The sequence below is a fragment of the Megachile rotundata genome, chromosome 10 (assembly GCF_050947335.1).
Source record: "Megachile rotundata isolate GNS110a chromosome 10, iyMegRotu1, whole genome shotgun sequence".
In the NCBI taxonomy this organism is placed as follows: domain Eukaryota; kingdom Metazoa; phylum Arthropoda; class Insecta; order Hymenoptera; family Megachilidae; genus Megachile; species Megachile rotundata.
This window is the reverse complement of record NC_134992.1, coordinates 9,765,649-9,780,709: the sequence shown is the minus strand read 5'-3', so window position 1 is coordinate 9,780,709 and position 15,061 is coordinate 9,765,649. Positions and strand designations below refer to the sequence as shown.

General features: G+C 38.1%; 1 protein-coding gene across 1 annotated transcript in view; it reads left to right on the top strand.

Annotated features, from left to right (window-relative positions):
• LOC100882138 (neural cell adhesion molecule 2) overlaps positions 1-15,061 on the top strand; it is a 307,105-nt gene that overhangs the window by 266,149 nt on the left and 25,895 nt on the right. The window contains exon 6 of the mRNA XM_003701829.3: positions 14,721-14,872. Coding sequence (XP_003701877.1) covers positions 14,721-14,872 — 152 coding nt within the window. The remainder of the gene's footprint in view (positions 1-14,720; positions 14,873-15,061) is intronic.

Below are 15,061 nucleotides of genomic sequence, written 5' to 3'. Positions count from 1 at the left end.
AATTCCACAGTTTCAAATTTCTAAAATGCTCAAATTCCCAGAACCCCAAAACTCTAAAATCCCCAAATTCCACAGTTCCAAATTCCTAAGATCTCGAAATTCCCAAAATCTCCAAATTCCCAAAATCCTCAAATTCCCAAAATCCCCAAATTCCCAAACTTCCAAAATCCCACCCCTATAAAATATAAAAATCCCCAAATCCCTAACTCCCAACTTTCGACCTTTCCCCTACGTCCACACACAATCTCCAAAAATTGAATAAACCCTCCCACATAATTAAAAAAAATACCCCCACAAAAAACGATACATACAAAACGTAAAATAACATTGTATACTACTGCACCAGTTTCCAAAAACAACATTCCCTTATCACAAAGATAACATACTATATCGTTACACGTATCGTCATCGTAATTCCTGTCGACCTTCCTCCCATCCGTTCCACCTCTTTCGGTACAGAGGTTAGGTATTCGACCAATACACCCAGAAAACCCGACGAAAAACGGTTATCTGGTTTGGCAAGAACGGATTCCTTTCAACAAAGCCGCCTACCCAATCCATTCCGACAAGGAATCCATTGTGATTCTTCGAGAACCACAAGGTCTCACCTTTGCAAACCACCTGGCTATTCACTCGAAGATTCAGAATAAAGGTTCAATCGAACTTCGATCTCTTTCTGGTATCTGAATCGGCCGTTTCGGACCTCGAAATTGTTCGCAAATGTAAATCGGATAATCGTATTACGGCTAAGTATCGTATGACCGTGGAAAAACATTATGTGGTTCGAATTCTATTTCGTTCCTTTGTATATTCGGAGGTGGAGACAGGATTTATGGAATGTAGAGGTTTTGAATAATGTGGAGGAAGTCTGAAGAAGTGATGTGGCATGAATTAGTATTATAATTTTTATATTTATTATAAAAATAAATATTTTTAAAATGTAGCAATATGTAATGTTACTTTATGTAAATATTATTTTATGAGATAAAATGAGCTGGACAAAGTGTTTTTCACTTGCTAATTTATGGTGAAGGAATAGATTGTTTTAATGTAAGGACCCTTCAATTTGTTACCTAATTGAGTACTATTTATATTATGAATACATAACCTCACTTTGCAGCTGACATAGTAATTAGGCCTGGTATTTAAATATGAAGGACAAAGTGAAGCAAAACAAGAAAGATTAAGTATTGTTATTCTATGAAAAATTGTTAGTTTGTTAACGTGTACCAAAAGTTTCCAATTGAACGTCCATTTTTATGAACGTCCATTTTATTTCTGTGACAGCAAGGGACGGAGAAAACTAAAAGGATCCGCTTTCTGCGCGGGATACCAAAGCGTCCCGTTTCTAAGAGCTATCCCTAATCCTCTCCGAATGCAGTGACAAACCAAGATCCTCGTGTTCACTCTAATCTTCGCGCGAATTTCTCCGTGAGAACGCAATAAGCGTCCCTGTTACCGTGCAATTTCGCGAGCACCAAGAACACGTCGTCCATGGAAAAACGTTCTTCGCCCACTTTGCCCGACGTCGTTAACCGCCACGACTTTCATCCAATTTCCCCTTGTCTCGAAGAGAACTACGTCCATGACACGACTCGTGGCTGCCACTTAAATCGAAGTGCTCGTTTGACCCACGGAAACCGTTGTAGGCCTGTGGAGCTACTGCACCCGGATAGTCAACCTCTTGACCGCGTAAGACCATGATTTACTTGTCTCATCAGGTTATCTGTGGTTCGAAAATGGTAGTCGGCCATTTTGTGGTGGAGTGAAGTAATACGTACGCAATTGGCTCTGTATTATTTTGAACTTTATACTGTAAGGGTATTATTTTGAACTTTATACTTTAGATGTGTTGTTGCATCAAAATTTCAGACACAATTTGATATTTGATAATTTAGTCAAATTTTAATGTTGTCAAGTTATATCAGAGGTTCTATGTTTTGAGGTTAGACGTGGTTTACTGGAAGTGGTAGTCGGCCATTTTGTATTCGGGACGCTGGAGTAACACGTACGTCTCTGTATTATCTTGAAGTTATACTCTATATTGTTTCAAAGTTAATTATATACTGTGAGAGTCATTTGTCAGGTCAAAGTTATAGTTAAAATTTGATATTTGATAATTTAGGCAAATTTTGATGTCCTCAAGTTGTGCCAGACTTTCTATGTTTTGAAGTTAGTTGTGGTTTACTGTAATTGGTAGTCAGCCATTTTGTATTGGTGTGAAGTAACATGTACGTCGTCTCTGTATTATATTAAACTTGTACTCTATATTACTTCAAAGTTAATTATATACTGTGGGGGTCATTTGTCGAGTCAAAGTTTTAGTCAAAATTTAATATTTGATAATTTAGTCAAATTTTAATGTTCTCAAGTTGTGTCAGACTTTCTATGTTTTGAGGTTAGTCGTGGTTTACTGTAATTGGTAGTCAGCCATTTTGTATTGAAGGCAGCAATGAAACACATGTACAGTTGTGTCTTACTCCAAGTTTTAAATTAATGTACTATAACCAACATTTAAAAAAACATTTATGTCAACAAATTATATCAAACTTTCTATGTTTTGAGGTTAGTTGTGGTTTGCTCCAATTGATAGTCAGCCATTTTGTATTGAAGAAAATAAAAAAACGCATACACAGTCCTGTCTTACTTCAAGTTTTAAATAAATGTACTATAACCATCATTAAAAAAAACATTTATATCATCAAATCTTATGAAACTTTCATGTCATCAAATAACGTGAGGCTTTCTATGTTTCGAAATGACTCATGGCTTCCCATAATTGATTTTCTTCCGCGTATCATGTCTCATCGTCTCTCAGAAACCGTCTTCCTTCTTCCTTGGGGATCAAGTCGTCCTTTCTACGGGTTCTATGAATTGAATTAGAGTTTGACCTTTATGGAGTCTGAAGGCTAGGTTGGACTTACCTTTGGAGTGTTTTTTGTTTGGGTCGAGGGTAAGATTTATGGGTGGTGGAGAAATGGGATGTGTACTCTGAGATTTATTATAGTAATACAGTATAGTAGTACAGTATAATAATAAAGATCTCATTTGCTGGAGGTGATTAGACTTGAGTTTTTAGATGTGTTGTAAGATTTATTTGAGGATGAGAATTAGAGGTACCAAGTATGTTATTGTAAGTTAAGATGTTAGTGTTGATTTGAATGATAGTATTTATTTTATTTATATTTGTAATCGATTATTCATACTTTGATGTGTAATTTTCTTCTGAGCTTTGTTGAAAACAATCTTCTGATATTGCAGTCCTTATTTCTTCGAACTGAACTTGATAGGATTTAACCTAACCTAATTTCGTCTGAATCAGATTAGGAATCTCTAACGTAATTTAGAGGGAAATCCTTCTCATGAATTAAAACCATTAGAGAGACTAACCTGCATATTACTTTATCATTGAATGAAGCTTAAAATTGTTATTAACAATATTATTACAAAAAGTGTTAGAACTTGATTGATGCATCTAATACATCTGGTACATGACTTCACTCGTTCAATATTCTTAATTTACCAATAAAAAAGATTTATAATTACCAATAGAAAATTGTTATTAATAAAAAGTTCTACTGGTTAATAAATGACTCTAAGGAAGTTAAACTTATTTCTCTTTGAAAACTGACTATAAACAAATAAAAAATATAGAGTAACTATGAGCTACAAGTTGATGCTATAAAATACCACAATGCAGTTAGTCATAATTTTATAATAAACGATAGGCTAAGCCCGCCCATCTTTTTCTCTAAACGTTCCGAAATGGCGGTACATTTCTCGTTCCATAAAATGGGAAAATAATTTGGTGACGGTAGTACGAAGTAGGGATATATATCGCGGTAGAAATAGCGCTGGATGAAAAACGGATCTCTGTTACGAGAATTTAGCGCGTGTACTTAAATAACAACAATGCACACACACGGATCTCGTGTTTCAAAGAGTATCTACATTTCAACGGGCACGGTCGTGTTAACGCGACGAGAGAGCGAGCTAGCAGCTGAAATTGCTGGATTAAATTTATTTTGGCCTCGTAACTCGGACAAACCGCAGCCAGTACACGACGACGAGTAACAGTGGATGTGGTATTGCTGCTGGAAATAATAAAAAAAAACACACACACACACACAGAAAGAAACGCTGATTAAATTTAAATGGTTCTCGACGTGAGGTCAATCAGAATTATCGGAGGGGAAATGAAAGTACACGTCTTTCAGCAAAACATAACAAATTAATGCAAAATTGTGTCGGGTTCGAGGTATGTTTTTCGGAGCAATTTCTTTGCGTGTTTGCTCACTTGCAGTTAATTCCAGCTGCCAGTAAAATGAACAATTATGCAAAAGCCGGCAGAGCTTGTATGCTGATTCAATTATCTTTCGGTTAATTTTTTGACGGAATTTTTAATTATTCTGCGGTGCAAATGGAATGTGCTGAGTGGTAGCAGTTTTATAAATTACTTTTTCTGTATATAATTGATACATTATTTTTCATGCAATTTACCAAGCATTTTTTGGGTACATAGAGTTAAATATAATGTTACGGAATTTTACATTTCATTTCTTTCATTTTTATGCACTGACGTGCCTTATGCGTTCTACATAATCTATGCATTTTACTGTATGACGCACCTTATGCGTCCTACATAATCTATGCATTATACAGTCCGACGCACCTTATGCGTCTTGTATCTTTTATGCGTTAAAATCCCTGACGCACCTTATGCGTCATGTGTCATATGTGTTATCACAATCCCTGACGCACCTTATGCGTCATACGCCATCTATGTTACCACAATCTCTGACGCACCTTATGCGTCATGTATCATCTATGCATCAAAATTCCTAACGCACCTCATGCGTCTTGTATCAAATATGTACCAAAATCTCTGACGCACCCCATGCGTCCCATATTACTCTATACACCACAATCTTTGACGCACCTTATGCGTCCTATGTCATGTATGCAAATTCTCCAACGCCACATATGCGTCTTACAAAGAAATCATCAGAACATTTGCAAATAAAAATTGAAAAACAAATACCAAAAAGTACATCAAAACATATTACCTTTTCACTCCCTCAACCATAAAATTTTGTGAATCGCAAACATTATGAAAATTGCCCACAATTTTTCACAGCAACGAGTACGGTTTCTAGGAGCAATAGTACAGTGGAAAAAAAATTGGTGAAAAGGCGAAAGTTGAGGACCCGACGGTGTCGTTGGTTGAATTGATCGACAAAGGGTTTTGTGCGTGCACGCGCGCCGGCTCGACGCCAAGGAAGGTGACAGGAAACGCTCGCGCGGCTTCCGGGCGTGGCGTGCAGAGCACCAGAAACCACAAAAGGAAAAGTTGAATGCGAAATGTCACGAAGCGACCGCGATACGCCCCGTTGCGTAAAGCAAATTTCCTCGCTTCTGTCGGCGATACCGGCAGCCTCCGCAACGACCAGCTACCACGACTCTCCACGGGAACAATAGGCGTTATACGTCTCGATTTCGCCGCTCGCACGATGGACGTTTCCATGCGAGCAGATAGAACATCTCTGCATGGGAAAATCTCTGGTTAGCTCTTCCGCCTTTGTGAGATTTCTTGCCGCGGAAACGCGGATGGACGATCTCTATCTGCTGGGACGAATCGTGAAAGTCTCGGGTTTTGCGGTATTTTGTACTCTTGTAATTATGTTTTGAATATTTTTGAGATTGGATAGTTTGTGGATGATTTGAGATTTTGGCATTTGGGGTGTTTGGCAATTGGGTACTTTTAGAACATAATTTCAGAGCTTTTAAGTTCTCAAAGTTCCCATTTCCCAAGCTTCTAATTTCCCAAAGCTCAGATTTCTCAAGCTTCTAATTTCCCTGAGCTCCAATTTCTCAAGCTTCTAATTTCCCAAAGCTCAGATTTCTCAAGCTTCTAATTTCCCAGGGCTCCAATTTCCCAAGCTTCTAATTTCCCAAAGCCCCAATTTCCCCAGCTTCTAATTTCCCAAAGCTCAGATTTCTCAAGCTTCTAATTTCCCAAAGTTCCAATTTCCCAAGCTTCTGATTTCCCAGGGCTCCAATTTCCCAAGCTTCTAATTTCCCCAAGCTTCTAATTTCCCCAAGCTCCAATTTCCCAAGCTTCTAATTTCCCAAAATTCCAATTTCTCGAGCTTCTAATTTCCCAAAGCTCCAATTTCCCAAGCTTCTAATTTCCCAAAGCTCCAATTTCTCAAGCTTCTGATTTCCCAAAGCCCCAATTTCCCCAGCTTTTAATTTCCCAAAGCTCAGATTTCTCAAGCTTCCAATTTCCCAACGCTCCAGTTCCCAAGCTTTTAATTTCCCAAAGTTCCAATTTCCCAAGCTTCTAATTTCCCAAAGTTCCTATTTCTCAAGCTTCTAAATTCCCAAAGCCCCAATTTCCCAAGCTTCCAATTTCCAAAAGCTCCAATTTCCCAAGCTTCTACTTTCCCAAAATTCCTATTTCTCAAGCTTCTAAATTCCCAAAGCCCCAATTTCCCAAGCTTCCAATTTCCAAAAGCTCCAATTTCCCAAGCTTCTACTTTCCCAAAGTTTCTATTTCTCAAGCTTCTAAATTCCCAAAGCCCCAATTTCCCAAGCTTCCAATTTCCAAAAGCTCCAATTTCCCAAGCTTCTACTTTCCCAAAATTCCTATTTCTCAAGCTTCTAAATTCCCAAAGCCCCAATTTCCCAAGCTTCCAATTTCCCAAAGCTCCAATTTTCCAAGCTTATAATTTCCCAAAGCCCCAATTTCCCAAGCTTGTAATTTCCCCAAGTTCCAATTTCCCATGCTTTTAATTTCCCAAAGCTCCAATTTCCCAAGCTTTTAATTTCCCAAAGTTCTAATTTTCCTAACAAATAGCAAACATCCAAGCTCTCCAAATACCAATCTTCCAGAGCACAAATTACCCATAACCTTCCTCTCTCATAATTTCCCTTAAACTTCTAACATTCTAAAGTCCCAACTTCGCAAACCGCAACTAAAAGTGGACGAAAAGACTGATGAACGAGCTCACTCCAAGAAAAAGACGCGAAAATAAAAATTGATGAGTTTCTAACGAAAAAAAGAAGCCACTGAGAAAACATCAGACCCAAGGCAGCATATAAAGAATGGGATAATATACCCCAAAACAAAAAACCTATTGTAAGACAAGAAAGAATCGTGTAAGTGCGATAAACGAGTACAAACAAATAGTTGAGAGAACTTGTGAAAACAACGGTATTAGTTACTAGCTGTTGCTTCAGCGGATAAAGTACACAGCCACGAAGATACCTCTACTTCGAACCGGGTTGCAACAAGTTTTCTAAATCCAGTCTCGTTCTCTTATGGAATTCGAAATTGCCCTTTTTCGGAGTTGCAAAGCTTCATAAAGACTTTCAGAGTCCTTCCAGGTCTGCTTAATGGAGTCTCGAGTTGTTCTTTCTCAGAGATATTAATTTATGGTAGGAGAAACGTCGTCTGAGTCGCAAAAGAAGATTAAACACCGGCGCTTTATCCGCGACACCGTTAATATTCTTTTCGTACTTTACCGGGAACAAAGAAAGAATACTAATTCCCTTCGTGATTCGTGGACAGTGTGATTCTGGGTATTAGAACGCTCAAATTTTATCAAAACTTTGTATCTTATTCTATCAAGGTTTATACTATTATTCTATTATATATTATTCATTAAAACTTGTATAAAATATTTTATAGTTACATTAAGTATTTTATATTCTATAAAATTTATTATATTATGAACTTTTCAAGGAGATCTTCATTATGCAGTCTTTTGTTGTATTTCTAGGTTATAATTCGCGCGACGCGGCCGCCATTTTGTGATGCCTCCATACGTTACAAAATGGCGTCGCACTTTCGATGTTTTAAACTCGGTTATTGTTCACTGTAATTAGCAGTAAATGTGTTTATATTAAAAACACCGTTAAAAAACTTATATAGACATTTTTTTAAGTCCCTGAATTTTAAATTGATGTGTCACAAGTGTCATTTCATGGTGTTTTTGTGTCATCAAACTTTATTAGACTTTCTACGTTTCGAAAATCGTCATGGTTGGCTATAATTAATAGTCAGCCATTTTCTGTTAAAAATAGTAATGAAACTCTTGTTCAAACATTTCCATAATATTTCAAGCTATAAATCAATGTATTACAAAAGTCATTTCGTTAAACTTTTATGTCATCAAATAATATCAAAAATAAATGTTTACTGAATTTAAAATGGCTGCCAAAATTGATCAGCGGTGTTAAGAAAATTAATGAAACGTCTATATATTCTTGAAAAATAATATCAATAATTTTGAAGTGTGATAAATATTCAATAACGTGCCAGAATAATGCAGAATATAGTCGGTGTGTGACCGATTTGACATGCAATATGCTGATACGTAAGGAGTTTGTGCGCCAGCTTCCGGCATTTCTGCATCAATATGAAGCTTTCTGGTGATTACATAATAAAGTAAACATCGTTTTAACCCCTTTAGCCGGCTCTATCGACCGTCGCTCGAATTAGCCCGATGCAAGTCATGTAAATTAACCTAAGCCACAACTCTGAAGGGAAGCAGGCCTATTCCCTCGCGGCTGCTGGCTACGGAATGGAATATTTGAAATATTGGCCGGTCCCTGACCGCATCCGCCACTGACCCAACCCCTTTTTACGCTGCCAATTCGAGGATCGTTCGTGCTCGAGATTCTTGTTGTTTCGACGCGTGTTTCGACGCCCTGATGAAATTTCATCGATTATTTCTCCCTGTTCGAGCGATACCGCTGCACACGACGGGCATTTCGATGACATAACGCGGTTTGCTTGGGTTACGGGACATCCAACAAACGATTGGACTGAAAACAAACACACGAGAATTAATGAACGTAAATGATTGTAACGAACTTTTGAACTTTTTTTGAAAAAACTGTTTTTGACGGCCCAATTAAGGACGCATTATTTAGAGGCTCTTGTAAGGAACAAGTCTCTGAGAGGCTAATATAAGGACTCTTTGAAGCTTGATACAATCAAAAAGAAATATTTGAAATATTATTGATAAATGTAGCGAATAATTGTAGTAATTTGTAGAGGAATAAATGATCCTTGCTGATGACGCACGTGGTGCGTCAGTAACTTTAACGTGACTAATAATTGTAATCATTTATACAGGAATAAATAATCCTTGCATATGACGCATGGGGTGCGTCAGTAACTTTAACGTGACTAATAATTGTAATCGTTTATACAGGAATAAATGATCTTTGCACGTGACGCACCAGATGCGTCAGAAACTTTACATAAACAATTTGTATTTGAAATATTATTGGTCAACATCGTAAATAATTGTAGTCAATCATACAGAAATAAATGAACCTTGCACATGACGCACCGGGTGCGTAACTTTACCTAAACAATTAGTATATTACACTAAAAAAATAAGAGTAATATAAAATAAAGAACATTAGTATCTGACAAAATAAATATGTTGCCCTATTAAAAAAAAAACACTGTAAAATGCAGTAGATTTAAAAATGTAATTACTGAAATTAATTTAACAAAGTAGTGATGTATTCGAACGTACATCAAACTTGATCAAATTCGATAAAAGTGCAACGAAAGATTAACAGAAAGAGACGAAAAAAATGGAAGTATTCTTCACCATAAAAATACAGTTGCGAGATATCCGAGATGTCGGATGACAAATTATACTCCATCTTATCACGATATGAATGCGCAATACGTGAACGCGTCGTTTACGACGGATTTATTAAAATTGATACGCCCCGGTATCTGTTACGAATTTATGAGATACACAATGATTGAAGATCAGCTCCCTTTTGTGATTGAAGCCAATTATGGTTAAAGAGATGCTCCATCATTCTTAGCGAGGGGAAACGACAGAAACATCCATTGCTGTTCCGCAATCTCGGAAACGCAATGGGGCGATCGGTCAACGTTTAACCGCGATTCTGTTTAATCTCGATGAAAGAACATTTTTCATTCCGTTTCTAAAAATGTTACTGCACTTTAGGCAACTTTGTTAATGGAAAACAATCCTCATTCGGTAATGGACATGTTTTTATGATTGATATATTATTTTTTTTTAATTGGAAATTTTGTGACAACACCGGGATTGTTCATAAGTATTGTCAGTAGCGACCATTAATGAATTAACAGCGAAAAGAGAGAATGATGATGGCAGAATTTAATTACATTCAATTTTCGTTATTCTGTAAATGGTGTGTACATTATTATAGCCTGATATTTCCAATCAACTGTACATTTGGATATTGATATTTATAGGGTAATTTAATAAAAAAATGTAAGTGGATGGTAAAATTTTTACAGAGGTCTCATGACGTTATTCAAAATACAGCATAAATACGTACATGTGGTCCCTACATTCTTAAATGGCGACATCTTTAAATCCCCACGTAGTAAATCCTCACGTGCTAAGTACCTATGTTCTAAATTCCTACTTTCCCCATATCCTCAAATTCCCATATACCCAAATCTCCATATCCTTAAATCTGTACGTCCTCAAATCCACTCATTCTCAAATCTCCATGTTCCCAAATTCTCACATCCCCAAATCCCCACATCCCTGAATCTCCACGTCTCCAAATCCCCACATCCCCAAATTTTTAAATCCCCAAATCTTCACATCCCCAAATCTCCAAATTTGTACATCCTCAAATCTCCACATCCCCAAATCCCCACATCCCCAAATCCCCACATCCCCAAATCCCCACATCCCCAAATCCCCACATCCCCAAATCCCCACATCCCCACATCCCCAAATCCCCACATCCCCAAATCCCCACATCCCCACATCCCCAAATCCCCACATCCCCAAATCCCCACATCCCCAAATCCCCACATCCCCAAATCCCCACATCCCCAAATCCCCACATCCCCAAATCCCCACATCCCCAAATCCCCACATCCCCAAATCTCTTATTCAGAATCATGTCAGCTACCCACCATTTCAGGGACCTACACTAATTGTGAGACACCCTATAAAAAAATTCTATTTGAACGTACATATTCGTTGCACTCTTTCGACAACTGATATTTAAGTACTGCAACATATGTATGAAACATCCACGTACCGCGCAGAGTTGAACGACCCTCGAACGTACATTTACGTCGCCATCCCCCGAACTTAATTTCCCGAGACACGAGTTCGAAACAGATGAACGAGGTAGCCCGTAATTAATCGTCGTTCCATTACATTCTCGCGCGGAATCGGCGATAACGTCGCGGGACGAAAATTACGTACTCCTTATAGCACGTGTTCCTCTTTTCTCCGGCCTTACTTTTCTTTCTTTCCATCTCACGCGACAGTCTCGCGACATGCACCGTTACAGGACCGTGTAGTTACCAGTGCGACAAATTGACATTGATAAATTCTCTTTGTTATAAAGCGATACATCATTGCTGCCAGCTCGTAGCTGCCTTTGCCCGCTTGGCGAATCGAGTTATTCAGAAAATTGCTCTTCTACTTCCGACTAGTTTTTCTTGCGTTTCTTTTTAAAGGTACTACGTCAACCTTTATTTTGTGCAATTTTGGGATTCTGTCTGAGGAATCGCATATTGAAGGTAGAAATTTTATTGTTGGGGATGTGAGAGGGATAGTTGGGGATGCGAGAATTTTGGGATGTAGGGGTTGGAGAATGTTGAGATTTTGGGGTATGGGAATTTGGGGATGTGGGGATTTGGGGATGAGGAGATTTAGGGTTAATCCTACGCGTAGTAATCCATCGCGTAATAATCTAACACGTAGTCATCCAGCGTGTGGATATCCAACGCGTAGTAATCCAGTGCGTGGATATTCAACGCGTAGTAATCCAACGCGTAGTAATGGAACGCGTGGTAATTCTACGCATAGTAATGCAACGCATAGTAATCCTACGCGTAGTAATCGAACACGTAGTAATTCAACGCGTAATAATCCAATACGTAGTAATCCAGCGTGTGGATATCTCACGCGTAGTAATCCAACGCGTAATAATCCAACACGTAGCAATCCAGCGTGTGGATATCCAACGCGTAGTAATCCAGCGTGCGGATATCCAACGCGTAGTAATCCAGTGCGTGGATATTCAACGCGTACTAATCCAACGCGCAGTAATGTAACGCTTGGTAATCCTATGTGTCATAATCCAACGCGTAGTAATGCAACGCGTGGTAATTCTACGCGTAGTAATCCAGCGTGTGGATATCCAACGCGTAGTAATCCAGCGTGTGGATATCCAACGCGTAGTAATCCAGCGTGTGGATATCCAACGCGTAGTAATCCAACGCGTAGTAATGCAACGCGTGGTAATTCTACGCATAGTAATGCAATGCATAGTAATCCTACGCGTAGTAATCGAACGCGTAGTAATTCAACGCGTAATAATCCAGCACGTAGTAATCCAGCGTGTGGATATCCAACGCGTAGTAATCCAACGCGTAGTAATCCAGCGTGTGAATATCCAACACGTAGCAATCCAATTAAAAAACGAAGCCACCCTATATAATTAAAAAATCGAAACCCCTTAATATTTCTACCAAATGTCCAAATATCATTGAACATTGTTTAAATAATATTTGAACCAATCGCAACAATGTATCAAAGTATAAATTTCAATTATTCCGTGCACCAGCTAACTCAATAACGCGATTGCTAGCCGAACCCCTTCGAAGAGAAATATACGCGAGTAAGAGTGTTAAGCAGGCAAGATTGATCAATTTTAAATCGAGTTACCTTATTATCGTTGTACCATGGAAGACCGAGGAAAAAGTAATGGAAAAACAAGCGGAAGGATGAGAAATCGATATTCAATATTGCAAACAATTATCCACGTAGCAAAACAACGACGCATCTGGAGACGATGACCCAGTAACGAGATTTAGAACAAAGAAAAACGTGAAATATGATAGTTCTGAAACGCGGGTGGTCCGATTATTGATTGACTTGTTCTACTTGTCAAACAGAGCAGCCTTCCTGTAAGATATGTACGGTCGTATTCTACTTGCCTCCATATCACTACGTTCTACTCTCAAAGTCAGATACCTACTATTCTCGTCTGATAATACTCCATCCTGTTCTCCTTACTCCATCCTCTTCCGTTCCACTTTTGCACCTCTGTACAATCGCTTATTACAACGGCACTGAATGTCGGAATAATCCATTCATTACTGTTCAACTGTGTTGTCGAGGGGTTTCAAGTAAAGCAATATTCTTTATGTTCTTCTTTTGAAGTGTGTGATACAATGTTGCTGTGACATGATTTTAGACTGATTGTAGCAAAGAATAAATTCACATAAAGTATCCAAACAAACTGGCTTAGAACGAGATTATTTGTTCCAGACTGATTTCATGTGGCAAAGAATGAGTTAGCTTGAAGTATCAGACGTAACCTACCTTAATCTAACATAGCTTAGTATAACATCATCTATTCCAGCCTGATCTAACATGGCAAAGAATGAGTTAGCTTGATGGGTCAGACATAACCTAACTCAATTGAACATAGCTCAGTATGACATCATTTATTTTAGCCTGATCTAACATAGAAAAGAATGAGTTAGCTTGAAGCATCAGACATAACCTAACTCAATTGAACGTAGCTTAGTATGACATCATTTATTCTAGCCTAATCTAACATGGCAAAGAATGAGTTAGCTTGATGGGTCAGACATAACCTAACTCAATTGAACATAGCTCAGTATGACATCATTTATTTTAGCCTGATCTAACATAGAAAAGAATGAGTTAGCTTGAAGCGTCAGACATAACCTAACTCAATTGAACGTAGCTTAGTATGTCATCATCTATTCTAGCCTGATCTAGCATAGCAAAGAATGAGTTAGCTTGATGAGTCAAACATAACATGTCCCCATTGAACGTAGCTTTGTATGACATCATTTATTCGAGCCTGATCTAACATAGCTAAGAATGAATTAGTATGAAGTGTCAGACTACTTAATTTTTAATTCTGATCATTTTACTCAGTCTAATTTGTCTAACCAGTCAAATTTCAAATCAGTCAAATCAGTCAAATCAGTCAAATCACTCAAATCACTCAAATCACTCAAATCACTCAAATCACTCAAATCATTCAAATCATTCAAATCACTCAAATCACTCAAATCACTCAAATCATTCAAATCATTTTAATCAGTCAAATCATTCAAATCAGTCAAATCACTCCACTCACTCAAATCAGTCAAATCAGTCAAATTAGTCAAATCAGTCAAATTAGTCAAATCAGTCAAATTAGTCAAATCAGTCAAATCAGTCAAATCAGTCAAATCAGTCAAATCAGTCAAATCAGTCAAATCACTCAAATCAGTCAAATCACTCAAATCAGTCAAATCACTCAAATAAGTCTAATCATTCTAATTATTCCAACCATGCTAATTAGTCTAGCCTTTCTAATCGACCTAACAATAAGCAATCAAACTATCTCAATTATTTAATATTCCTCAAAATTTCTCTAAAGAGTTGCAACCCCTATATATGAATAATTTTGCAGAAATTGACCTTATCGTTCATTTTAAATGTATTTCTAAAATATGACGACGAAGCGATTGGCGTATCCTATTTTGTTAACGGTCCGGATTTCCGGTTACCCAAAGGATTAATCCGCGATTTAATACGATAAAACCGAAATCGTCCATCATCCCCCGCACACATTAACACACGCTTTTGCTCTCGAACACGAAATTAATGCCGTGCAAACGACCGAACTTGCAGTCAGCCCGTTGGACGTGAAGATAATCGGATCGAACCAGCCGTTGTCCGCGGGCAAGAGGTACGAGCTGGTGTGCACCACTTCCGGATCCAGACCGCCAGCCACGGTAACATGGTGGAGGAACGGACAGCGTTTAGTGGAATCCAAGGAGACCGTAAGTACACGATTGTACAGTTACAGGCGAATTTCGTTTCTGTTGGAGGGTTGTGAAATTTAGGAATTAGGGAGTTGGAAAGGTAGAAGTGAAATTTAGGAATTTGGAAGGTGGAGATATGGGAATATTGGGATTATAAAGTTTGGGAATGTGGGGAGGTGGAAATTTGGGATTTGGGATGATGAACGA